Source organism: Triplophysa rosa, linkage group LG15 (assembly GCF_024868665.1).
Source record: "Triplophysa rosa linkage group LG15, Trosa_1v2, whole genome shotgun sequence".
Classification (NCBI taxonomy): Eukaryota; Metazoa; Chordata; class Actinopteri; order Cypriniformes; family Nemacheilidae; genus Triplophysa; species Triplophysa rosa.
Window position 1 is genome coordinate 10,169,843 of NC_079904.1, and position 25,746 is coordinate 10,195,588.

At 37.2% G+C, this 25,746-nt stretch overlaps 2 protein-coding genes across 6 annotated transcripts in view; one reads left to right on the plus strand and one right to left on the minus strand.

Annotated features, from left to right (window-relative positions):
* rgs6 (regulator of G protein signaling 6) overlaps positions 1–4,817 on the plus strand; it is a 59,556-nt gene extending 54,739 nt beyond the window's left edge. Inside the window, exons 17-18 of the mRNA XM_057353036.1 lie at positions 592–645; positions 2,795–4,817. Coding sequence (XP_057209019.1) covers positions 592–645; positions 2,795–2,845 — 105 coding nt within the window. The 3' untranslated portion in view covers positions 2,846–4,817. The remainder of the gene's footprint in view (positions 1–591; positions 646–2,794) is intronic.
* A 222-nt stretch (positions 4,818–5,039) lies between these two features.
* Positions 5,040–25,746, minus strand: part of dpf3 (double PHD fingers 3) — a 29,726-nt gene continuing 9,019 nt past the window's right edge. The window contains exons 2-12 of one of the 5 annotated variants that reach the window (XM_057353037.1): positions 23,831–23,991; positions 21,982–22,089; positions 19,064–19,197; positions 18,380–18,475; positions 17,593–17,665; positions 16,933–16,974; positions 13,919–14,062; positions 13,639–13,767; positions 7,000–7,112; positions 6,667–6,748; positions 5,040–6,525 (exon numbers count right to left, since the gene is read on the minus strand). In XM_057353037.1, the coding sequence (XP_057209020.1) occupies positions 6,458–6,525; positions 6,667–6,748; positions 7,000–7,112; positions 13,639–13,767; positions 13,919–14,062; positions 16,933–16,974; positions 17,593–17,665; positions 18,380–18,475; positions 19,064–19,197; positions 21,982–22,089; positions 23,831–23,991 (1,150 nt within the window). In that variant the 3' untranslated portion in view covers positions 5,040–6,457. Of the gene's footprint in view, positions 6,526–6,666; positions 6,749–6,999; positions 7,113–9,782; positions 11,515–13,638; positions 13,768–13,918; positions 14,063–16,932; positions 16,975–17,592; positions 17,666–18,379; positions 18,476–19,063; positions 19,198–21,981; positions 22,090–23,830; positions 23,992–25,746 lie in introns of those variants that run through there. The other 4 variants (XM_057353039.1, XR_008964415.1, XM_057353040.1 and 1 more) reach the window with 4 other exon arrangements.

The window sequence follows — 25,746 nt, forward strand, 5'->3', positions numbered from 1 at the left end:
CACAATAAAACATGATAGCATAATAAAAACATTTTTTTCATTGGTAAAAAGAGTTATCAGCAACATTTTAACTAATGAAATGAAAACATCAAGGCACTACATGCTAGTTGTTTAACAAGTTGAGATGTCCTTCCAGAGCACTAATATTTGACATTGAAAATGTGTGCAGATTTTTAATTTGTGCTTGTAATTGCAGCTTGTTTTATTTTCATATGGGATTTTTTGGCAAATCTTTAGGGAAATTTTGTGCTTATAATTATTATGACTTGCAGTTTTGATACCTCAGTTTCTTTAGACTGTAAAAACAAGAATCATGTATTGATTTCCATTTTTGTGGGCAACTTTACTTTCAAATATATGCTGAATTGGAAGTGGTTAAACATACTAAACCACCAAAAACCAAATGCAGCTTTGTCACTTTGAAAACTAAACAAGTTAACTGCATTATTTCGTTTCTGCAGTCTCGGCTTCATTACTTAACATTTAAGATTAACAATAATTATCCTGTAGAATTGTTCCTTATTAATGCATGTGTTAACCTGATGCACTGTATCTTCTCCCCGTTCTCGTCCATTAACCCTCGGCCCACAGCCTGAGACTGATCAAGGCCGTCGTACCTCTCTGGAGAAATTCACTCGCAGTGTGGTGAGTGGTCCCTTTTGTCTTAAAATCTACCCTGACACTCATTTCCTTAACTGTCACTTAAAATCACGGGGTGTGGTTTTTACAAGGCAGTCTGGGATGGCCAGAAGAAAATGGGATATTATGGAAAGGGTTTGAAAGAATCCAATGCTGAATTTTTCCATTAATAAAATGATTAAATTTTGTCCACCTAATTCCACTGGGCAGGGCATATTAGATTAACTGCAATATCAGTTCTTCACATATTTTATCAGTAAATCAGTTTTATATTTCAGTTCTTTACTATAAATACAGTGGTGTGAAAAAGTGTTGGCCCCTTCCTGATTTCATATTTTTTAGCAGGTTTGTCACACTTTAATGTTTCAGATCATCAAACAAATTTAAATATTAGTCAAAGATAACACAAGTAAACACAACATGCAGTTTTTAAATGAAGGTTTTATTATTAAGGGAAAACAAAATCCAAAACTACCTGTGAGACCTGTGTGAAAAAGTGTTTGCCCCCTGTTAAAACATAACTTAACTGTGGTTTATTACACCCGAGTTCAATTTCTCTAGCCACACCCAGGCCTGATTACTGTACACCTGTTCGCAATCAAGAAATCACTTAAATAGGACCTGCCTGACAAAGTGAAGTAGAAGTAGATCCTCAAAAGCTAGACATCATGCCGAGATCCAAAGAAATTCAGAAACAAATGAGAAAGAAAGTAATTGAGATCTATCAGTCTGGAAAAGGTTATAAAGCCATGTCTAAAGCTTTGGGACTCCAGCGAACCACAGTGAGAGCCATTATCCACAAATGGCGAAAACATGTAACAGTCGAGAATCTTCCCAGGAGTGGCCGGCCGACCAAAATTACCCCAAGAGCGCAGCGACGACTCATCAAAGAGGTCACAAAATACCCCACAACAACATCCAAAGAACGGCAGGCCTCACTTGCCTCAGTTAAGGTCAGTGTTCATGACTCCACCATAAGAAAGAGGCAAAAATGGTCTGCATGGCAGAGTTCCAAGATGCTGCTGAGCAAAAAGAACAAAGACTTGTCTCAGTTTTGCCAGAAAACATCTTGATGATCCCCAAGACTTTTGGGTAATTACTCTGTTGACTGACGAGACAAAAGTTGAACTGTTTGGAAGGTGTGTGTTCCATTACGTCTGGTGTAAAAGTAACACCGCATTTCAGAAAAAGAACATCATACCAACTGTAAAATATGGTGGTGGTAGTGTGATGGTCTGTGGCTGTTTTGCTGCTTCAGGACCTGGAAGGAACCATTAATTCTGCTGTCTACCAAAAAATCCTGAAGGAGAATGTCGGCCATCTGTTTGTGACCTCAAGCTGAAGCAAACTTGGGTTCTGCAGCAGGACAATGATCCAAAACACACCAGCAAGTCCACCTCTGAATGGCTGAAGAAAAACAAAATGAAGTCTTTGGAGTGGTCTAGTCAAAGTCCTGACCTGAATCCTATTGAGATGCTGTGGCACGACCTTAAAAAGGCGGTTCATGCTCGAAAACCCTCCAACGTGGCTGAATTACAATAAATCTGCAAAGATGAGTGGACCAAAATTCCTCCAGCGCTGTAACTGTCTCATTGCAAGTTTTCGCAAATGCTTGATTGCAGTTGTTGCTGCTAAGGGTGGCCCAACCAGTTATTAGGTTTGGGGGCAAACACTTTTTCACACAGATCCATGTAGTTTTTGATTTTGTTTTCCCTTAATAATAAAAACCTTCATTTAAAAACTGCATGTTGTGTTTACTTGTTATCTTTGACTAATATTTAAATTTGTTTGATGATCTGAAACATTAAAGTGTGACAAACATGCAAAAAAATACGAAATCAGGAAGGGGCCAACACTTTTTCACACCACTGTATACTATGTATATTTTATTATTTGAAGACATTAGGAATTTTATCAATGCAACCCAAAACTACAACATGATTTGAAGGGATACCTGTAAAATATATGAGTATAATCAGGCCATATTTTAATGGATTCATGTTGATAATTTTAAATTATTTAATTTTTAATTAATTTAAATATAATTTTTTTTTAAATAAATATTTTAATGATGTTGAAATAATGTTGGATCCAATGGAATGTATATAGAGGTTGTCTAGAAAGTGCTTCTAAAATTTTCATAATATTGTTTCAGGGCAAGTCTCTGACAACTAAACGACTGACTGGCCTCATGCAGTCATCCTGACGAGTCCTGAAGTTCAAGACGTCCAGCCCCCTCCTGAAAAACTGCAGTTTGTTGGGTTTGGAGCATTGTGCCCATGATGGGCCACACGTATGGACAACCCCCTCTCCAAAACGCACCCAAACATCGCACAGCTACCGACTCTAGATGGCAGCATGCAATAAGTCCAAAATATCTTCAAACTGCGACAGTGTTGTCTGTGTTTATTAAATCAGCTGACTGCAAAGACTAGTAGATGAATGTCAGATTTCCCAGTACCATCTAGCGCACCATTATACATTTATTTGACACCTTGACCCAGAATGCACCATGGACTGGTTGCTCATCGCTGGATGGTCATTAAAAACCGGCACCAGTTCAGCCCCTTCATTATCAGATTTGAAAATATTATTCAGTATTCAATGTATAGTTGATATCGTACGCATTTGGATGAAGAGAGGAAGTGTGAAATCTTCGGAGCATTCCAAAGGAGTGGAGAAATTGAAAAGGGCTTTCCATGTCTGTGTTCCCTCGGTTAACGTCTTTTCATACTCTCTCGTCATATACTTGTGAAACAGTCGCGAATATGGAGTACGAACGGGAAGTGATGAGGTTTAACAGCACAGTGTTATATTAATGCTCCTGCCATTTTGGAGAAAGTATTTATATTATATTTGTATTTATTTTACTTGCCTATAGCACACAATGTAATACGTCTACCAGGAGATGTACCTTTTACACCTAGTTTTATTGAGGATTAAAGAATTAGACATGAGGTAACAGTAATATGATCAGGATAATAGGAAAGTATGAGTATTTCAGAATGATTTATTTAGAGCACAAAGTATTACTTTTGCACAAAGACTTAACCAGTGAGAAATACTGGATTTCTGCTCAGACAGCTCGTTTCCACATCAGCTTTACAGCACATTTTTGACCAAACAACCTAAAATGATTTACAGGGTTCATTTCATTTTGTTAGAGCTTTTTCAGTCATTTATATGTTTTAAAAATCATTTTATAGGGATTGCACAACAAAGAGCAATTTTAAATCAACCAAATATTTTCAAGCTAAGCTTGATTGGAAAAAAATCTATAAACTCTTTTGTAGGAATTTATCTTCTTTTCTAGTTTTCATTGTAGACTTTTTCATCGCTTTTTAAGATTTTTTAGTCCTCAGAATCACAATTGTTTGATATTTTCTGATTTTTCATGACTGTGGGAACCCCAGATTTATAAGTACCTGACATAACTGTATGTTTGAGTCCTGTTAACGTTGTCTTGTTTGCCTGCTTTAATGAATGGTACTGTAAATTCAATGTAGAATGTAAGTGCTTAATGTGACTCTGTGTAAGTGTAGTGATGACTGGTCAGTGTACAATCTGAGCACAGATATATGGTGATCATATCATAACAGCATATCATAGCCTATCAACAGTGGACAACACTACAGGATTCTCATCCATGTTCAGGACTTCTGAGGAAAGCACATATTCTCCAGATCTGCTTCAGCTCCTCTGGACTTTTTCCATTTCTGCCCCAGTGGGAGTTTATTTTGCTTGTTTTCTAAAAGCACCATCACTGCCAGAGATGCATTGACTTAAACTGTTGTACGGTAACCGAACACATGAATTCCATCTGTTGTACTTTGACCACAAATTAGACACAGTGGAGATGAAAATGTAAGAACAGAAACGTGTGTGGTTGCTTTGGCAGGTTTCCCCCACACATTTTCAGGTAGAAATGCTTTGATGACTCATAACTACATGTTAGGTTGAAAAGGTTTGTAAACATTGCAGCAGGAAGACGCTGTGTAGAATACGGAAAGATAAATATAACTTAGTGCCACATTCAGCACCAAACTATGCATGGAATATTTCTAAAGAGTTTTATTGCCTTTAGTTTTCTTTTTCAGTGACGAAGATGGCGGTCAGTAGGGCAAGAAAATCGAAAGGACCACCCGAAGTCCAGTCATTCAATAAACATATTGAGTCTGGAGAGCTCTGGAAATGATTTTTCTGCACGGATAGTCTTAAGTCTTTCATGTGTGTTCTGTGCGTAATGTTCCATTAAATGTTTGTTGAAATAGTTAAACTAGGTTTGACTTCAATAAAACTGAAGGAACAGCGACACTTGCAGTAGAGAAAGGCGGTGTCCCAGCCAGCTACAGTTTATGTGTATATACTGCCCTCTAGTGTACAGCACGAGCATAACTTATTTCATTCTTTATTTACCACCGTAAAGTCGACACAGACTTGATTTTATTTTATTTTATTACATTTTAGATTATACAAGGGTAAAAAAAGGAAAGAAATTCGAATTGAACCTCTTGAAAATGAACCATGGTTTTATTATAGAAAGTATGGTTTTACTGTAAATATCATGGAAGATTATTGTAGTAAGACCACTGTTAAGTTTGTGGTTACAATGGCTTTGCTTCAAGCTACCATACCATGGTTATTTTTTGTGAAGGTTCAATTAATAATTATTAAAAAATATGCTCGACTGCATTTATACATTTACATATACAACTAAACATTTTTTTTTACAAACCAAAGGTACCCCTAGTGTATTCTAATGGCTTGAACCTATCATTCTATAGCAAATAGGCTCATACAGTCAAACATCCAAGAAACAAAAAACCTGAAAATGGTTCCCTTCACTCAGGATGCGTTTTGCGTCGTGTGCGTTTGTGCGCATGCGTCAGAGAGACCTTTGAGGTGAAGTTAAAAGTAAATGAACTTCGAAAAAAGCGTTTTATGACGCGTTTGCGTTCGAACGCAGTCCTGTGTGAAATGCCCTAATACATCGATTCTTCAAAAGATTCCCTCTAATAATATTGTTTTACAAACTAAACAGTGTTTTTTAGTCAGTCTCTCACTTGTATCTCATGTTATCAGGCACACCAAAATAAAAAAATGGAGTGAGCAGATGTTTTACTCGGAGAGATATGAAGTGCTTTTTCTCTCTCCGAACAGAGGAAGAAACAATAGAAGTTTCAAGGACAAACTGGAATGTTGCTGTAACATAACCAGAGCAGTCAAACACAAAACAACAGATTGAGCAGTCTAGCATTCACATTTAATCGTTACAAAAAACTAACCTAAAGAGGAAAAACAAGCTTGAAAGGAAAACATATGCATGGCAGCTTAGCACATGGGAAGCTAAATATTTCTTGAACATCAATTGTCTGTTTAAACAAATGATGTGAAAAAAAACCATTTTAGAAACTTAATTTAACGATTGTATTAGCAACAACTACTCTTGGGGTACTCTAAACGTCTACCTGAATTGATGACCCTGGTTAGAAGCAAAAAGTACTTAACTCATAGATTTGACAGACTGACAATCCATTCAATTAAGATACCAATCTGATGTTGCTATTAACAATTGGCTTGGATGTTCTAGAAGGTCTGGACAGAGCAATCGATCCTGCTTTTGGATCCACTGGCAAGCAGGACCTTTGCGAGGTAGACTACCAACTGCCTAGACTCGGTTGAGGAAAGTGATGATGTCACAGAGGTAGAGGAAGGCTATTCGGCTTCACACTACAACAGGGAAATAAACTACGGAGCAAAATGGAGATAAACTTCCATCCTGAGCATGTTGTGTGTGTTTATGACCTCCTCACAATGTTTACGGCTCTCCAAAACTAGATGCCTTATCCTTCAGCAGATCAAGACACAGATGACAACTCCAACTTCCTGTTCACAAAACAGATACACTGATGTTACTTTACTGGAGCATGCATGTATAAAACTCGTCTTTTTGTTTAGGGGAATTAGCCGCAAGATGTTGTATTATTATATGATCCATATATTGTTATGATCTGGTGTCACTCTTACCCTCAGGTGGCTGTGTCATTGGAGGCTTAAGGCAGTACATGTGATATCCTCGATCACAGTCATCACAGAACAGAAGCTGATCCTATGAAGATAAATCACATCACCGAGCTGTTACATCTGTCAGAGTGGAAGTGATATCAAATCTGACACTTACGTTTTAGCAACAGTGTGTCAGTGATGTCATATTTAAACACTCTTGGGGAAGATGTGTGTTTCGAGGTTGTGTGAGCTGTTGCAGATGGTAAGGAGTCATTCTATGAAACGGCTGCATTTTCTATTTTTGTAAGTAACTTTGAAGATTCTGTGAGGCTAAACGAATATTTCAATACTCACATCGTTCTCTGAAGTGCCACACAGAGTGCAGGATTTACACTCGATACACTGCCACTGGTATGTGCGAACAGCCTGCATCATGTTGTCTGTGAACTGCAGACATGAAGGGTGGCCTGAGAGAGAGAATGAGAGAATAACAATCTGATGTAAAAAGCTAAACGCAGTCATTAAGAGTTATTTGATGTATTTTAATAGAGAAACATAATTCCACACATACCCTCTTAGTTATTGTACATGGACTAATATTAAAATGTATAATTCATAATTAAATTATGGATTCGATTAATATTATTATATAGAGTATTCATATTGATTCTATAAATAATATAAAAATAGAGTATTAATATTGATTGTATAAATCAATCAATAATATGAATAAACATAATAATAATAAGTACAATCATAATAATTATTATTGTTGTTGTTATTTATTAATATTCAGTACTTATGTAATAATAGTGATAATACTTGTTATTATTATTTTATTATCTCAATTCATAATAATTTATTTATTTAAAAGATTAAATAGATATTTTATTTTATGTTAAAATGTAGTTGTTTCCAATTAAATTTTTATTAATTTCATTACAGAAGATTACATTAAACCTTAGATCTAGTCTATTTTACATTAAACCATACATTTGTAATGCACAACAAAAATGTTATTAAAATTGTTATGTTTTATTAGAAAAACATATTAGAAATCTGTTTGAATTATAGTTCATATTGTGAACCCAGTATCGTCACCCCAGTCATAGACAGACAGACAGACAGACAGACACAGACAGATCTTCCCAACAGTAGATGGAGGAATGATGAATAGATAGGTTAATAAAGACAGGAACATGAATGGACAAATGATTGTACACTTCACATATTTAACACATGTATGTGTTGGAGGAATAAACCACAGGTCCCTCTAAACCAGTGGTTCTCAAACTTTTTCGTTGTAAGGCCCCCTTTGTGTAGAGTGCATCGCTTTGCGTCCCCCCAAATAAAGACTTATAATCTTAAATTTAACATTTTTATTTAAACAAAATCTTATTCGGTTATACAATGCTGAAACATCAATTCTTTTGTCTGGTGGTCTTATTTTTCTGATGTTTGATTGCATAAAATCTATGATCAATTTCTATATTTCATAAAATGCCACAAAATCTGTGGCCCCCCTGGATCCATCTCGGGGCCCCCCCAGGGGCCACGGCCCCCAGTTTGAGAACTACTGCTCTAAACACCTCCACCTGCTCTCTCCTCCACACACAGACAGGGTCGTGTGAGCACAGGTTTGCAAAATGGCAGATGGTTGTGTAACCGCTCTCTCTCTCTTTGTTTCATTGTGAGGTGTCAGTTCCTCTGCCTGCTCATATTCTCATTGAGACTGTGAGAACAGCAGGCTCCTCTTGCTTGGATGCCCAGTAAAGCATGTGCAGTCCTCCCAGTCTGGAAAGCAGGAAGGGCTCTGGCTTGCAGTCAGCTGTTATGTGGAACTCGCTCACTACAGGGAGTTTCATATGCCCTGCTGCCTTTTTCTTCTTTGCAGATCAGTCTCTGTTTTTTACATGCTGAACATGCTGTGTACATTATGCTAAAATTTAGAAATGCATATTTTGTCTTGATACGGCACAATTAAGGAGGGTTTTAAAGGGGTCATATGGCTAAAGTACGTGTTTTTCTGTGTTTTTGGTGTGTTACAAGTTGCCCATGCATGTATTAGACACGTAAAATTTCACAAATGAAAGTGTGGGAACAAAAGATGCATTCTATCTAAAAGCGAATGCTCACCCAGACTTGCCTGAAACGCCTTGTGTAACCACACCCCGGCGAATCTACGTAACTTCGTAACATGATTTGACTAATACCGCCCAAATCTACACGTGGTTAAGGTGGGCGTAATTGTAAATCTCATTGTATCGTCTGTCAGTACAATTGCTTTGGAACCTGACGTTCCGAATATGGTAAGAGGCGTTACATTTCCGTGAAATGCTTGCAGTATTTGACCAATCACTACGCACTGGTGAACTGGCCAATCATAGCACACCTCGCTTTTCAGAGCGATAAGCTTTGTAAAAAATCAGCGTGTTTCAGAGAGGCGGGGCAAAGAGGAGATACAAACATGCACGGTATGTGGACAATACAACGTTTTTTAAACTTTAAATGGTGTATACACATTGCGTTACATCTAAAACAAACAATAATATTCGTTTTAGCCGTGTCATTTGACTCCTTTAATTTCCTGTAAGTACTTGGAAATGTGACATTGAGGCATTAAACTTGAAGCATCGATATGAATTCAAATGATTAATCGCATCCAGAATAAAAGTTTGTGTTTACATAGAATATGTCTGTGTACTGTGCATATTAATTTTGTATTTATAAAAACATACACATACATGTATATATTTAAGAATATAAAATATAAAAATGAATAAACATTTATATATAATTTCAATTACTGGTAAATATAAATAAATACATATAAATATTTCCTAAATATGCATATGTGTGTGTTTATAAATACAAAATTAATATGCACAGGACACATAACTCATATTATGTAAACATATTGTGGATGCGATCGCAATTAATCTTTTCACAGCACTAAATAAAATGGAATAGTTTCAGCATTCTACATTTATTAACTTACTTGCTTTTAAATTTTAATTAAACTAATTTATTTGTTTATTTATTTATTTTTATTTTGGGCACACAAATGAAAGGTTCAAAGAATATTAAAAATATATAATTTTACACTAAAAACAATACTGGACTAAACTTACATAGACTAACATGTCCCATATTTGACCCTGAAACAAAATGAACCAGAGTATTACATAAAATGTAAAATGTTTAATGTTTTTCAGTAACAAAATCCAGTGAAAGACTTGCAGGCTGACATTTGGAGTAGCAGCACTCAGCAGCTACCACAGCATGGATGACAGGTTGCGTGAAGCGTGTTTGTGCCAGTTTACGCTGCCACACGTCTGCGTGACACAGAAGCAATTACAAGCATCTCTAGCCATGTTGCACTTCGGCTTCTTAAAGTAACGCAACTTCAAATGTTGAAACATTGAAACATTTCTTTAAACTTTAGACATCAACACACTGGAAGAAATAGCATTAGGAACCATGTTATAGAACCTGCACAATTTGTGGTCTTATATACATTATACAATATCTTAATAAATTATATTATTGTTTCAAAAAAGAACACCCTGAAATAGAGACAAGATTGATAGCATTTCAATGGAACATTGTTCAGTTTCAATTCGAGAGAGACAGATGACTTCACCATGACAATAAATAGACGAGCTTTGAAAGAACAAATGGAAACAATGAATTATCCCCATATTAACTGGGCGATGTCACTGTAACTAATGCGTATTGTGCCTTTATTGCATGTATTCTTTTTCTAAATCACATGTACTGCATTTTCCTATGGAACGTAGGAACGTTATGTGCTTGCAATCCAGTGTATTCTTTGCAGTTAACACACAGTTGTCAATCTTCAAAGCGGCTGTCATCTTCTGACACGTATGGCCTAGATGTGTCTTCATAACCTTTGTAACATCATTGGAATCATTGCACATATGCTATATTGTACCTGTACTTTAAAAGATGACCTTTCAAAAGTTACTCAAAAAAACGAACGTCCATCTTTTCATCCCAACAAAACTAGGGAGAGGCCAAAATCGTGTATCCTCCAGCATACTTTCACATGTCATTTTTTATGTTTTGCAGTTGTCCTGAGAAAGGAGGAGAGACGGACATGTACTGTAAATGCCAACTGGCTCTTACCTCTCAGCAAACTGTCCACCCTTTCCTCTGGAGCCAAACAGAGCCTGGCCTCGGCCCATTCTTTGCATTCCCATACGAATCTCCTGATCCCTTTCTTTGCAAATATAGCATTTATCCAGAGGTAGGAAAAAACCCTCTTCACTATAGCCAACCTATAGACACACGTTGAGTATTTTCTCTCTAAAGATCTTGAGGTTACGTTCGAAATTGTTTAACTTCTATTTCTAAAGTTAATGTCCACATCCATCTTACATGGCGGTGTGATGTCAGTGTCCACACGATGGTAAGGTCCCTGCAAATTTCCCGTAACGTTAAACAGTCCAAATGACATGGCTCCTCTCTCCAGAAACTAGCACCTCTCAGTGCACAGAAGCGTGAGGCAATAAAAACAACATTCCTTCATTTATAAAAGGCTGCAACTCATCCTTTCGAAAGCAATTCCTGAAGTTAACATAGTGTCTGAAGTTGTAAATCCATTTTGCATGCTGCTGCGAAACAACAGAAATAAAACAGGCAGCAGACCCATGCCAAAAGTTGCTTGACGTTTCTCCTTGGTCTATCTGTACTTGGGTGAGCCTGTGCTATCGTCAGACAGAAGCCCATCCAGGTCGTCGTCCTCAAAGCCGTGAAAGGTGGACGCCTCGCTTTCGGACGTGTCGCCGAACATGTCCAGAACTCCGCCCGTCCTCCTCTTCGGCCTGGCCCCGCCGACGCCTTCCGCTGACATGCATGACGGACATATCAGCATCACAGTGGAAACACACACAAGTAACACTGCAGTCAACTAGGACTCCTCTGAGCTTGGACAATGTGCAGTACTTGCAGATACTTAGGCTATGCACTGGGGACTATATCTTTAATGTCTTATACATTTCCATTTGCCTGGATATGTGCATGTCTGTTAATTATTATTGACTATTACTCAATATATCAATATATTTTACTGAAGCATACATCATTTGGTCTCTCCCTCTACTTCCTATTTACCATTATGTGCAGATAATGAAGCACAGCCAAGAAAGAAAACACAAAGAATGGAAGCATACTGTATGAGCAACATAAAATGAGAATATTTCGTGCGTGTGAACTGAGGTAGCTGATAATGTACGTTCCAACGTTTAAAAATAATCGAAGGAAATCAATGTGGGAAAGCTGACCTTTCCGGAACCATTTACCAGCAAAACAAAAGCACTAAAATGAAAACCACAAGCACTCAAAGAAATGAAGAGAGGCAGCGAAGCTGAGATCACCAGCCACATGTCAGATATAAAAATGCAGGATTTTACTGTAGGGTTTCGTTGTCACATCTACACCTACAGTACAGTGCAAACCCGATGCACATCAATAACAGTCTGAAGGCAAGTGTCAGACAAATGTGCTGTTGTCTAGTATCAAGTGGATAAGTGATCATGATTAAAGAGAACCCACTTAGAGCTTATTTTCGCAAATCTCCTAGCTAAATTATTGTTTCTTTTGGACTAGTCATTCAGTCAGCCATGCAAAATCCCACTAATTAATGTTTGAGTGCTCTAAAATTTTATTAATATAACCTCTGGCTGTTTTCTGTCCCTGAGAAATTGACTAGATCAATGTGACATATTAGAGTAAACACACCCCACATTATACAAAAGTGAGTGCATTGTAGAACAATGACCGTAGAAAAGGACTAAGTCGGTTTACTATTTTGTATAAATGTGCACTGGCAAGATTTATGATTTATAACATCAAATAATCAGTAGTGGCAGATCCTGGCATAGGTGACTTGCATGGGGGGGTGAAAATTAATAATTTTTAATTAAATAAGTAATATAATATAATGTAAATAATATTTTTGGTACCATGGCTTTAAGTACAAAGTAAAACATTTGCTACATTAGAAAAAGAAGTCTGACTGGCCTTTTTTATGGTATAGCCGATATGCCAATGGTTTTAAACAAAACTATTTTTTTTTTACAAAAATCGGCCCTTCCATTTCTGCTCACATTTGTTATAATTACTGTTTCAAATACAGTGGTAAAAAATGCCCAGTACATCACAAATGAACACCATGTTTGAAACAGATGGTGATCTGAACTACTGCATTAAAGCAGCGCTAATCCTTATAACTACTGTGCTAAGATGTTAACATTAACATCTTTCTGGTAGAATTCATTTCTTTCTGAGAAATCATAATAGTATGACATGGTCAGGCCAAACCGAACCATAAAAAAGCAAAAAGCAAAGCCGAAAGAAACGTGCTTTCTATGCTAGAAATGTTCTAGCATAAAACTGAAAAGATGAGATGCACAAACAAGCTATTGACGCATGACATGATAATGCATTGAAATGATTTGTGCCTGGGACATTAACATTTCTTTATTTTTGTTTCATAGATACATATATGCTGCGGTTAAAAGACGTTTTAATTGTATTTAATTGAACTAAAAACTTGTGTGTGGATGACCAACCCTCTAACTTTACACGCATTACAGTGCCACATTTAAACCCTAAAATCAAAAGGTAAAGTAATCATACATTTCTGTCATAGATGATCATAAAATCCTTTTTTTCTGATTTACAAGGTAGTAAAATACACAGTCTTAGTGAGCTGAAATTCAGCTACTGTAATCTGGCCCATTTTAGAACATCACTGACTAAAAAGAGAGAGAGAGAACAGTCTCTGAATGCCATCTTGGCAAACCTGTACTGTTTTTAATGAATCAACCTGATATAAAAATGAATAAATATAATATAGATCTCTCTCCAGTGTGGGATGAAGACCAGATGGAATTGAACACGTTGTTTTTGATCTAACATGGGCAGATACTGTAACTGTGAGTTATACATTGAAGTGAAGGGACTCACCAGAGCGGCCACAGTCCGAGCAGGAAACCAGGTCTTCAGCCTGGCCTGTCTTCCTGTTTGAGCCCGAGTCTCCGAGACAGAAATCACAGTAGTCATTGGGGATGATTGCTCCGTCAGGCCCTTTCTGTGCTGTAAAGATACCACAGAATACAACTGAAGGAAAAAGATATCCACCTAGACAGCACTTTATAATGCTTACTATACGCTTCTGCTTATAAAGTATCATCACATGTAAAAAAACAACATGGTACAAATGTACGTTTCAAATATATTAGCTTACGTTTGTGGTTCTCAGGGTGGACGTGAACAGGAGGAGATTGGGGTATTTCAGGTTCTTGCTCTTCTCCTCCCTCCTCTTCGGCAAGGTGAGTGTGTGCGTAATGGTAGCTTAGTCCTGGGCGGTTTTTGTAACGCTTTCCACAAACTACAATAAAAAAGATTTCAATAAGATTGGTTTTACTGGCAAAAAAAGTTTAAACAAGCTATTGCTAAAGTCTAATAAGCAAGCTGGGGTACTGACACATATCTAAGGAATTCACAAAGCAGCTAGCTGCTAGTCTGAACGCCATCACAAAGTCAACACAGCATGTTCTCAGCCAGACAGAGAGACGTGCTTTCAAGACACATGTATCAGCACAGCAACCCCACAATGAGTCTTAAACACCCTATAAAGTAAACATTAAGTGCACTGAAATTCTATAAGAACTCAAACTTGAAAAATATCAAACAGTGTTAATGTGTTCATTGGCTACAAAAGATAAATGACCTACTTTAATGACTGAAATTGTCATTCATTATAAATCTCATCATAGAACTGATATTATTTATTTGTAAAGTGACACTAAGAGAAAACGATGTAGGATGATGTAGTAAATGTTTCAAGCATCAAGCACTGCGATACTAACAAGGTGAGTACAATATCACTTTTAAAATTCTGAATATTAATAGATTTTCTCACTACAAATAATTAGAAAATGCATACTGAAGAAAATAAAACAATTTTGATTTGTTTCAGAACTTGGTGTCAGTCTGATTCACAAAGATGTTTTTACATTTTCAATATATTCTTCTTTCATTATCTCAAAGACAATATGAAATAAACGTTTACCCTATTTACTTTATTAATATACTCTACTTTATGGCCACACTGTTATTGTGCATAATACACTATTGTGCATTATTCAAAATATTTTTTTCATCTAATATATAACTTTTATTTTCTGTTGACATCACCAAGGGTGAGCGGTCAGAGAAAATGTTGCATTCCAGGCAGTTGGAGCAAGAATACCCAAGTTGAAGTTTTTAAGGAGGTAAAAGAATTCAGTTTTCCGAACTGTCTGGAATGCACAATAACATCATAGCCTGTGTTTTCATATCCAAACAATCGGACTCAGCTTATCAAACATCAACAGATTAATTTAAAGGAACAGTTCACCCTAAAATTAATTTTTTTGTTTCATGTTGTCTTTAAGATTCCTACTTTTATTTATGCTTAAAGGTGCATTTAAGGAGTCTTTTTTTTTGTTTTCTTAAAGATTGGGTATCATGCTATGTCATGCATTCTGACTTCTTTACACTGTTAAACGTGCTGGCTTCTCATGCTTAACATGGTCAACTTGTTAAAAAACGAGTTGAATGTATGACGTAGTATTTCTGCACTTGATACACTCCCCCAGCACTCAAACTTGTTTCGGAAAGTTTTTTTATAATTCTGGATCCCTGTGTCGTCAAAGGGATCCTATTCCTTTTATTGGGCATCCTCCCGGAAAAGCACGGCAAGGCTAAAGAAAGACCCCGCCCACGAGCCAACCGATGAGCGAGACCCGCTTACCATCAAGATTACCTGCGCTGCTTCAAGATGCTACTCTTGCGATAGTGAAGTTTAGGTGTGTCTGTTTGTTCACGGCATTTCAGTGATGAATGTTAAATAAATGGTGGATGTAATGCTGGATTTGGAGATCATTTGAAATTGACAGATGGCGCAGTCCCAGTGCTAAAAGATGCCGGGCATGAACTGCACGCGGTAAGTCAAACTAAGTCATATGTCTGTGCTTTGTTGGCAATCGGCGTGTACGTGCATAATGTACAAAACAAGAAGGAATTAATGTGATGATGTGTTGTGAGCTCGTGCTGTAGTTCCATCCCACTCTCCCCACTAGTCCCACCTCTACCGGCTTGTGTTTTTCCGGAAATAATCGTACAGCTGTATCTCTCTTTTATAAATTTGATCAAACTAAATACTCTTCGAAGATACGACGTATGCATTACTACTGTATAGTCACTCAAGATTCATATGAGATTGGCAGAAACTGCCTGTGATACGCGATCTTTAAACTACCAATATGATGTGCAATGTTGATTTAAATAATCATAATTTAAGCTGTTTTTTCCCCATTAATATAAAGTCTTCAGCACTATTTGATGATTCATTTCTTAAGGTTTAAAACTTTTGCATAGACTTAGTGCACCTTCAGATCACACATCTGTTAAACCTTGTTTTGTAGAAACTGAATCAAACAGATGTAAGGGAGAAAATACAGTAGTGTAAATAGGGAAAGAAGCTACATGCATTTCATTTCAGTCCATCCAGAGTCAATCATTCCAGCAGTGCATTGGTTGGGTTACCTGCAGTCTAGATGCAGCAATGAGAAAGCCGTGTTTTTAAGCTTAGCTATTTCAGCGCAGATGAAAATAAGCAGTGTCGCGAGCCATGCGTGATAGCTTTGGCCAAGTAGTATGAAATATCAACTAGCAACTAGCAGATTTAAAAGGATACTCCACTCAAAAATGAAAATTCTGTCATGAATTACTCCCCCTCAAGTTGTTCCAAACCTGTATAAAACTCTTTGTTCTGTTGAACACAAAGAAAGATATTTAGAAAAATGTTAGCAACTGACATTTCTGGGACATCATTGACTACCATAGTAGGAAAAATTAAAATGGTAGTCAAAGGTGCCCTAGAACGGTTTGCTTTCCCAAAATTCTTTGAAATATCTCATTTTGTGTTCAACATAACCAAGAAAAGATACAGCACAATACTTTTTCCTACTATGGTAGTCAATGATGTCCCAGAAATGTCAATTGCTAACATTTTTCCAAACACCTTTCTCTGTGTTCATCATAACAAAGAAATGTATACAGATTTAGAACAACTTTAATTTATGACAAAATCTTCATTTTTGGGTGGAGTATCCCTTTAAGTTAATATTCTCTCCACAACATAACCATTAACTGAATAGCCTTGTCATTAGCATAGCCCACATGTCCGAGGAAGATGGCAACATGACTGTATACCTGAGTCAGTAGTTTTTGAATTATGCTTTTGTTTGTATCTGTCTGAAACAGAGAAGACACATAGCAAAAGAGGAGACAGAAAACAAAAACAGGAAGTAAGTTACATACAGAGAGGCCTCTGGAACCCTAAAGTACCTGCTCTCACCTCCAGAGAGATGTATTCAGGTAACACATGCGCTTGATATATGGACAGACCACCATGCCAAGATCAGAAACACAGACGTGTACTATATGACATAACGGAAGACATTTTTGTTTGTTTGTGTAATAGGATCAACAGGCAAAATGTTCAAAACTGTTCAGATTTAATAAAATCTCATGACTCAACATTACTTTTTTAATATGACAACATAAAAGTAGTACTGTTTTATATAGGATGGGCTACATAAATTTATAGAACTAAAATATTGATTAGTGTTCTTATTAATTGTCATATGTGACGAAAGACCTGAATGAGACATATTTGACGTCAAACTAGAACGACATTGTAATACAAAACTGCAGCACTGACCAATCAGAGTCAAGTATTCCAGGTAGGCATGTAAAAAGCTACAATACCAATTTTGAGTTACAAAAAAATGTCAAAGTTGTTTTTCTGCTGCAGGCTTAAAGTTAAAGACACACAGATCATATACAGCGAGTTTTAAAATCGACACTTACTGTCACAAACATAAGGTTTATCTTGATCATCATTGGCCACTGCTTCTGTTCGCCTGCGTCCAGAGCCTCGACCCTAATCAACATAAACATCACATAAACTACATGACATAATCACATCATTGCTCTCCTGCCATGCCTGGTATTTCTATATTTATAAATATACAGTATACAGTATATATAAAATATACCATATATACATACAATGTACAATATACATACAAATATATATATTTTTTTTTTTTGTGTGTGTGGGTGTGTGTGTGTATTATATATATTGTCTTTTATATACATAACAAGCTGATTTAGGAGTACATTCTTAAAGTGACAGGACCAATCTGTGGAGCCAGAATTATTGCTGGTTGGTAGGGGATCAAATACTTATTTCACTGACTGAAATGCAAATCAATTTATAACCTTTATATAACACCTTTTCCCCTGATTTTTTAAAATATATTCTGTCTCTATCAGTTAAAATAAACCTACCATAAAAATTATAGACCCTTTATTTCTTTGTAAGCAGGCAAACTTACAAAATCAGCAGGGGATCATATAAATATTTCCCTCACTGTACGTATATAATTATATTTTATTAAAATGATATATCAATTATATATTTTTATATTACATATATACAGTAATACTATATATTTATTTTATTTCTTTACATCTTCTCATTTGATTCTTTTCTATTCAATTTCTCCTGCTCTTTCATGTTTCATGTCTCGATCTCACATGCCGTTTTTTCCATACCAGCAGCATGCTTTGATGAGTCACTTTCATCACTCACCCTGCCTTTGTTTCGATGCTTCCTCTTTGGTGTGTCCACTTCAAAATCCTCATCGTCATGGAAACCGTCCCCATTTTCGTCTGCCTCGAGCACCCTCTTCAGAGAATCAAGAACAGTTGGGGTAAGTGATTAGATAACAGAGATCAATGTTCTGAACAAAAGAAGACATATCTGAGAGAGAGAGTGGAGAACTTTTTCCCATATGGATGATGGAATCTGTTCTAGTGGTCACTGCCCTATTAATGCAGTATTGTTTGCCAGGAGGTAGGAAGCACAACAGCTTGCGGCTTAGCTCTTGGATGATGGATTGGGTTTTACAGCGACAGTGAATGGTGTGTATTGCATCCCATAATGCTTTGCACCATTGCCACAACCCTGTTAAGTTTGGAAATGCATAATGCATTTTGCAGACACCAAATGATAATTTATCCTTGGCTATGCCAGCACTATGCTTGAGCTACAGGAAAACTGCATACATTGAAGATCCATCTGTGTTTTTAATAATATGTTTATTTTAAATCTGCCAGAGCGCTGACAGTTTAAAAGTTCTGCACTTTCTCCATCATGCAAATAGATTGTGATACAAGCACACAATGTGTGCCTCTGCTGAGACAGGAGTCTAATATATTATCTTGCACGTCAAAACCACCGAAGTCTTTCGGAAAGGACTTTAGGATGTGCTACCTGGATTTCTAGCAATGTTTCTTCATCTTTAGAGTTGCTGTTTCTTTTGTCCAGGAGCCCATCACCCCTTAGAAGTGCCTCCAGGGCTGTGGCCTCTGTGGGCGGGGCTTCTCTTTTGGCCATCAACTCGGCCTCTAGAAGAGAAAAAAAGCAAGGTCGTTAGCCAATAAAAACAGCTTTCTTCAATTTCACCCCCATTTTCAGTGGGACCCAAAGCTTTAAGACCTTTTTTTACAAATTATAATATCAGCAATAACATTGAATGAACTATTGAGATATATATATATATACTGTATATATAAAACTTAATATAAAAATAACTTTATAAAACTATCTATATTTTCATTTAATCAGCATTTCTAGATGTATTGTGGCATTCTATTCCAGTATCTGTTGAATTCCAACAAAATCAAACCTCAGGAGTGACAAAGTTTTCTTTGCTGTATTTGAGAAAAATCTAGAGCATCTTTTCAGTTATTTTGACCTGTTTCTTCAGTTTTCATTTTATGCAAATAAATGCAAATGAGAAATTAGGGAGAAATATTGTTAGTAGTTCACAAATGAAACAAAAATATAATTTTACCTAAACGCAAACCTACAAATAGTCAATTCAGAAAAACTGAAAATAATTTGGAAATGGTCTCTTAATTTTTACCGTAGCTGTATATATTGTTGTTTCGTTTAAAAAAATCCAAATTGTGAATGAATGTGATCTTTTGGGACATAGATAAAAAGAAGAATAATGTTGAAGACTGCTGAATTAATTGTCACGAACCATCAGTCTCACGCAGTCAAACAGATTGTGTGGGTGCACGCGTGAGTCAGCCCAAGTCAGTCTGGGTAGTTTTGTCGGGAATATCATCAAGTATTTTTATTAGGTGTATAGCTTCTAAAGCTTTATTAAAGATGACGCTCTAGGTGCTGTAGATAAAACCAAAGCGTCTCCAGCTGTGCCGTTAAAGTGCTTCCGGAGGCGATGGCTTCTGAGGACCACATCACATGTTTTCTGCGAGATCGCCTCATTTACATGTTCTTAACCCACCAAATGCCGTTTAAACTGCCGTGTACGTATGACTGAGGATGTCTGCGTGAGTTTCTCTCCTTGTCTTTTTTGTCTCTTTGTGTCTGATTGAGTCGAGACACATTCGTCCCCTGGGAAGGAGCCGAAAATAGCCCAGGCTGCCAGTCAGGGGCTGATTGCAAGCGCCCATCCCCCGCTTCCATCCGCCAATCACGTATGAGAGGCTAAGAGAGGTTGACGTCTACAGACACAAATAATAAAGACTAAATAACTCCGCCATAGTACAGCAAAGCAACATTGATGCGTGTCTTTAAATCACGCTAGTGGCTAATATTGCTGTTGGAAAAGTGATTGGAAACAGTACGATTTAGCCACCCTGAATAGAAATGTGGGACATAATGAATATATCAGTTTGCTGTGGTGTGGGTATTTGGTGTTGTCATGGAGGCGTGATTGTAATGCGGACAAAATAGGCTGATTGAATCCGTTTATTAAATTAGGAACCGTTCTACAAGGCATCTGTTGTGGAAAAAAAGGCGCGTCGCATACCTCATGTCCAGATTTACATTCGCACCGTGCATGCCTGCTTGTCGACTTTGGATGGGATTTTGTACCCAAACCTGTTTACAGTGGCGGAGCAGTCTGTGCTCCACAGAAATGTGTAAGAAAAACACTCCTACAGGAAGCACAGGAACTAGGCCGGAATGATGTGTCACTATTGTGTAAACATCACAATTCCAGGACTGTTGGAATTACATACCTTAAATGTGTGTCATTTGGTGCGATGTTAAAATACTTTTCACTACCACAACTATAAATTAGCTGTTTTGGATTAAATCATTGCTCGGTTTGTTTGAGCATTCTGACCAGCCAAACACAGCAACACCAGTGCTATCAGTAAGGGACGGATTATTAAAGGTCCAATGTATGAATTTAACGGCATCTAGTGGTGAGGTTGCGAATTGCAACCGACGGGTCACTCCATCCCTCCTTCCCTTTTGAAGCACTACGGTGACTGACACAGCACTTTAGATGTCGTCACGTTTTCACTTCTTTGCTGAAGGAGATCACGTGTTTACGAAACGCATTCTGTAGAGCGGTTTGTCCGTTTAGGGCTACTGTAGAAACAACATGGCCAATTCCATGTAAGGGGACTCGCGGAGTATGTAGATAGAAAGCTCAATCTAAGGTAATAAAAACATAACGCTTCATTATGTAAGATCTTTATACACATCTGAAGACATAGTTATGAATATTTTGTTGCATTTCCGTCAATAGATCCTCCAAAAAATGACACACTGGACCTTTGAAATAATGGTATGGGGAGTGTTAAGAAAAAAACTATTACATTCTTCCCAGTTCTGTTGGGTGGCACTAGGTTAGGTTTAAACATTAATTCTGTCAATTCATCCCTTTTCAGATATCTGTCACCGCTTATCAGCGGTTTATTCACTGTTTTTTGCTTGACTCATGTTGGCTGAGAAGGTCAAAGGTTCTTATATTGCTTCGACTGCTATTGTATTTCCACGGACAGCTAAGAAGATAACAGAGCTTTTTGTTGACACAGACATGCCTTTATTCACTTTTATCGAGTTCCTGAAGTCCTTTACTTCTCCATCAGTCCGACTCCTTAGACTTACATTCTAATGCTGCATGGCCAAATGATTAAAGAGGCCCAGTTAGGGCACAGAGAGAGAGAGAGAGAGAGAGAGAGAGAGAGAGAGAGAGAGAGAGAGAAGGGGGTGGTAATTGGACCCACATGGCCCAGTTCTACAGCCTCTTCCTGATCTCAGAGTTAATGTAGCATGGACACAGACAAAAGAATGATCTCAAAAGCAATGTGTACTGTTTTGAGTGTGAGGGATATAACCACGTCAAGCTGCTATTATAATCTCACCTAGTCTGAGTTCACAAAGTCGAAGCTGAGGGTCGAGTGGCTGGTGCAGTCGCCGCTTCTTTCTCCAGCAGCGTGCTGGGTAGGTGTACATCTGACCCGCTGCCAACCCTGGAAACACACACACACAGTCTCTCATTCATAGTCATTCAAATACTTTCATTTAGATGCTTAGATGATGTTTAGAACACCACTGAGTGACAACTATTAGTATGCATTTGGATATTATTTTACCCAGAAAGATGGCAGAAACAGAAAGGTCTAAATTCGTCATTAGAATTCACGTCTTAATTCGGTTGCACAACAAAGCTCAACCAGAAATGTATCTTTAGTTACAGTATTCCACATCGGAATGAATGAGAAGCAAGAAAACTAAGCAAACACAGACATTTCGATCTGGATAAGTTACAAATTCTCAAAGGACCCTTAAGCGGGCAGAAAAACAGGTAACTTGCTCCATAATGTTTGTGTGTGAAATACAATGATGTGTTCAAATCAGATGGGATTAAAAAAGTACATCCGAATAGAGCTGAAAAATAGTTATAATGTGCTGTATGTGCATTTACAACTTAAATGAAATCAAGGTCATCAGGGGAGTTCACGGTCCCAAACTGTCTGATTGGCCAACACACAATCTGCTTCTAGTTGCTTTTAGTTACAGCAGGGTCTTGGTGGAGTTGCATAGATCTATGAGACACATGGTCTCATTTATGTATCTGTCCAGTCTCCTTACAATATAAAAGTAAAAATTGAGAGCTCGAGAGAGAAAGAGAACAGATAAATCCAGAAAGAAACATGCAATAAACGCTGGTCAACCGCAAAGTGTAGGGTGTGGCTATGGAGGTTTCACTTGCGAGACGTCTACTCTATTTGTATCCATTTCTCGGCAGTCATTTCGTTCCCTTCGGCAACCATGTTTAGATATCGACAATGTTTTGTTCAGATAATAAGGAAAGGAATGCTGTGGAAAGTATGACGTCTGTTCTGTCCCAATGCTGTTGTCTATCTCATTACATAGTGCATTGCATTGTTTAAAATATCCATTCAGTAGTTATATGTTCCAAACAGAAACCATCAGTGTTTCTACTCCTTACAGTGTATAAACCTTCAAATCTGTAGCATTTACTTCTAAACGAAACAGTCTTTATGCTTAAATCAAACCACATTTTACGTGAGATTTGAAATTGAAGCTAGGGCAAAAGTTCAACTTCTCCAAATGCCTGTGGTGAAATCATAAGGCTTTGGAATGACTGGACATGATTTATTTAGCCAGTTTTAAACATTTGGTTAGATCTGACCTTCTGTGCAAACCTTTACCATTTTCTGTGTTTTTCTTTTTGTTTTGATTTTGTACGGTAAATCTGCTTTTAAAACAATGCGACATTGTTTTATATACAGGCTTATATTCACTATATAAGTACAACTGAATTGAATTATAGTCATCCAATGTATAGTTACATTTAACATGCATTAGTATGTAATGCTCATGTACTGTATGTATATAAACAGTACAGCCCCAAAACATATTAAGAGACAATTTCAAAATTATTTTCAGTTTTTCTGAATTTACTTTGTTTTCATAGGTATGTGTTTAGGTAAAAATATCATTTTTGCATCATTTTGTGACCTACTAACAATATTTCTCCCAAACTTCGAACAAAAAATATTGTTTCTATTTGCATTTATTTGCAGAAAAACAAAACTGGAGAAACAGGTAAAAATCACAGAAAAGATTTTCTGTATCTTTTCAGACCTCAAATACGACAAAGAAAACAAGTTTATATTCACTTTTACAACAGTAATATGTAGATGTATATTTTGTTATGCTAAAGGTGAGTGCAGAATGTGTTACCTGGCCCTCTGTGTCGTTTCTCCATCCAGATGTAACAGTTGTTCTGAGCTACCCCCGTCTGAGAGTCCAGGAAAGGCATGCGTACGCTGCGCTCAGCACATAAGCGTGCGTTGTAGCTGCGGCAGTGCTCAATGGCGTCCCTATAGAACTGATCACCGAGCCTGCAGAAGACACATTTGGTGAGGAATGCTGGTTTTGGGATAAATCAAGTAAGTATTGTAACTTGTTTAGACTATACATATATAACTTTACCAAACACAAAAATGTCCATCAACCAATTATAGCTGCCAAAACCGCTTTAAAAAGTGGAAAAACTAAAATAATTGCATGTCTCTCTCATACATTAGTCAGACTATGGAGGCGTTTGAAAAAGTTTTCAAACAGCCTTTTTTGGAAAATATAGGGATTTATTGTTAGCAACTTATTGCAGCACAGTGTACAGTTGCGTAGGTTTCAATTGCACTTTGGGGGCACCTACCCATCAACAAAACCACTCCCCATGTCTATGACTCAGAAAAACTCATTTTAAAACATAGGAGATAAGAAAAGGTTGCATGTTTAAGTATAAAACGGGTATGTTGTAGCCAACCTTGAACTCTATACAGTAATATACAGTCTGTATTTTTACATGTAATACAGTGCAGACCTTACGTGACTCAGTTGCCCACTGGTGTCTCATACTAAATTCCAACAAGCAAGGTATAATAGCCTTAAAGGGATAGTTCACTCAAAGATTTAAATCCTGTCATCATCATTTATACACCTTCTTGTCTTTGACGAAAGACAATATTTTGATTTTGATATTTTGAAGAATGTTGGTTACTGAACAACGTTGGTATACTTTGACTTGTGAATGTGTATCTACACTGGTCGTTTTTTCCTCATTTTTGGGTGAACCATCCCTTTAATGCAGTATTGCACAAATGCATACAGCATCACCCAAGCCATACAGAGACTTCATATCCAGTCAGGAGGCATCTATTCACAACTACCAACTTTCATTCATAAAGTCAGAGGAGATACTTGGGTCAGCAGGGTAACAGACAACTCTGGACGCTCAAGTCCAAGCAAAGCTTCTCTCACCATAAATGCCTCCTGTGCATGTCGATTAGATCACCCGTCTCTGGACTAGAGGATGCAAAGATATGTGAGGAATGTTGGGCTGGACAAAGAAGAGTTCACCAACTCTCCGCAGTGACACAAAGAGTTTCAGTGTTAGAGGTACAGAAAGTCAGCAGGAGAGAAATAGAGCAAGCAGGTACGAAAAGCAAAGCTTCGAGTCTATTTGAGAAGAACAAACGAGAGCACTAACATTGTATATTCCCTGAGCTGAGACAACTGTGAAAACGTTATCATCTCGCAAATCAGCCCTTTGAATTATGACTAATCTTCTTGATACTCTATTAGTCATTCAAATTGAAAATCATTTTTGATTATGTCTACATTTCTAGATTTCCGGAGTGCTGAGAGCAGGAGTATAGCATTGATTTAGGAGTGTTGCTTTGCTTGGCCACAGTGCCTAAAAGCAATCCACGTTAAAGGAACAGTTCTTCATTTACTCACCCTCAAGTTGTTCCAAATCTGTATACCGTACATTTCTTTGTTCTGATGAACACAGACAAAGCTATTCAGAAGAGTGCTTGTAATCAAACAGTTCTTTGTAAATTTTGTTGTTCTGTTAAACACAAAAGAAGATATTTTGAAGGATTTAGGAAAGCAAACAGTTGTGGGGCACTTTTGACTACTATTGTAATTTTTCCTACTATGGCAGTCAGTGGGGTCCAAGAACTGTTTGGTTACAAGCATTCTTCCAAATACCTTTCTCTGTAGGGTTGGGAATCGAAAATCAATTCTAACTTGGAATTGGAATCGAAAGGCTAGGAATCGGATCGGAAACAAAAGGAATAGGAATCGGA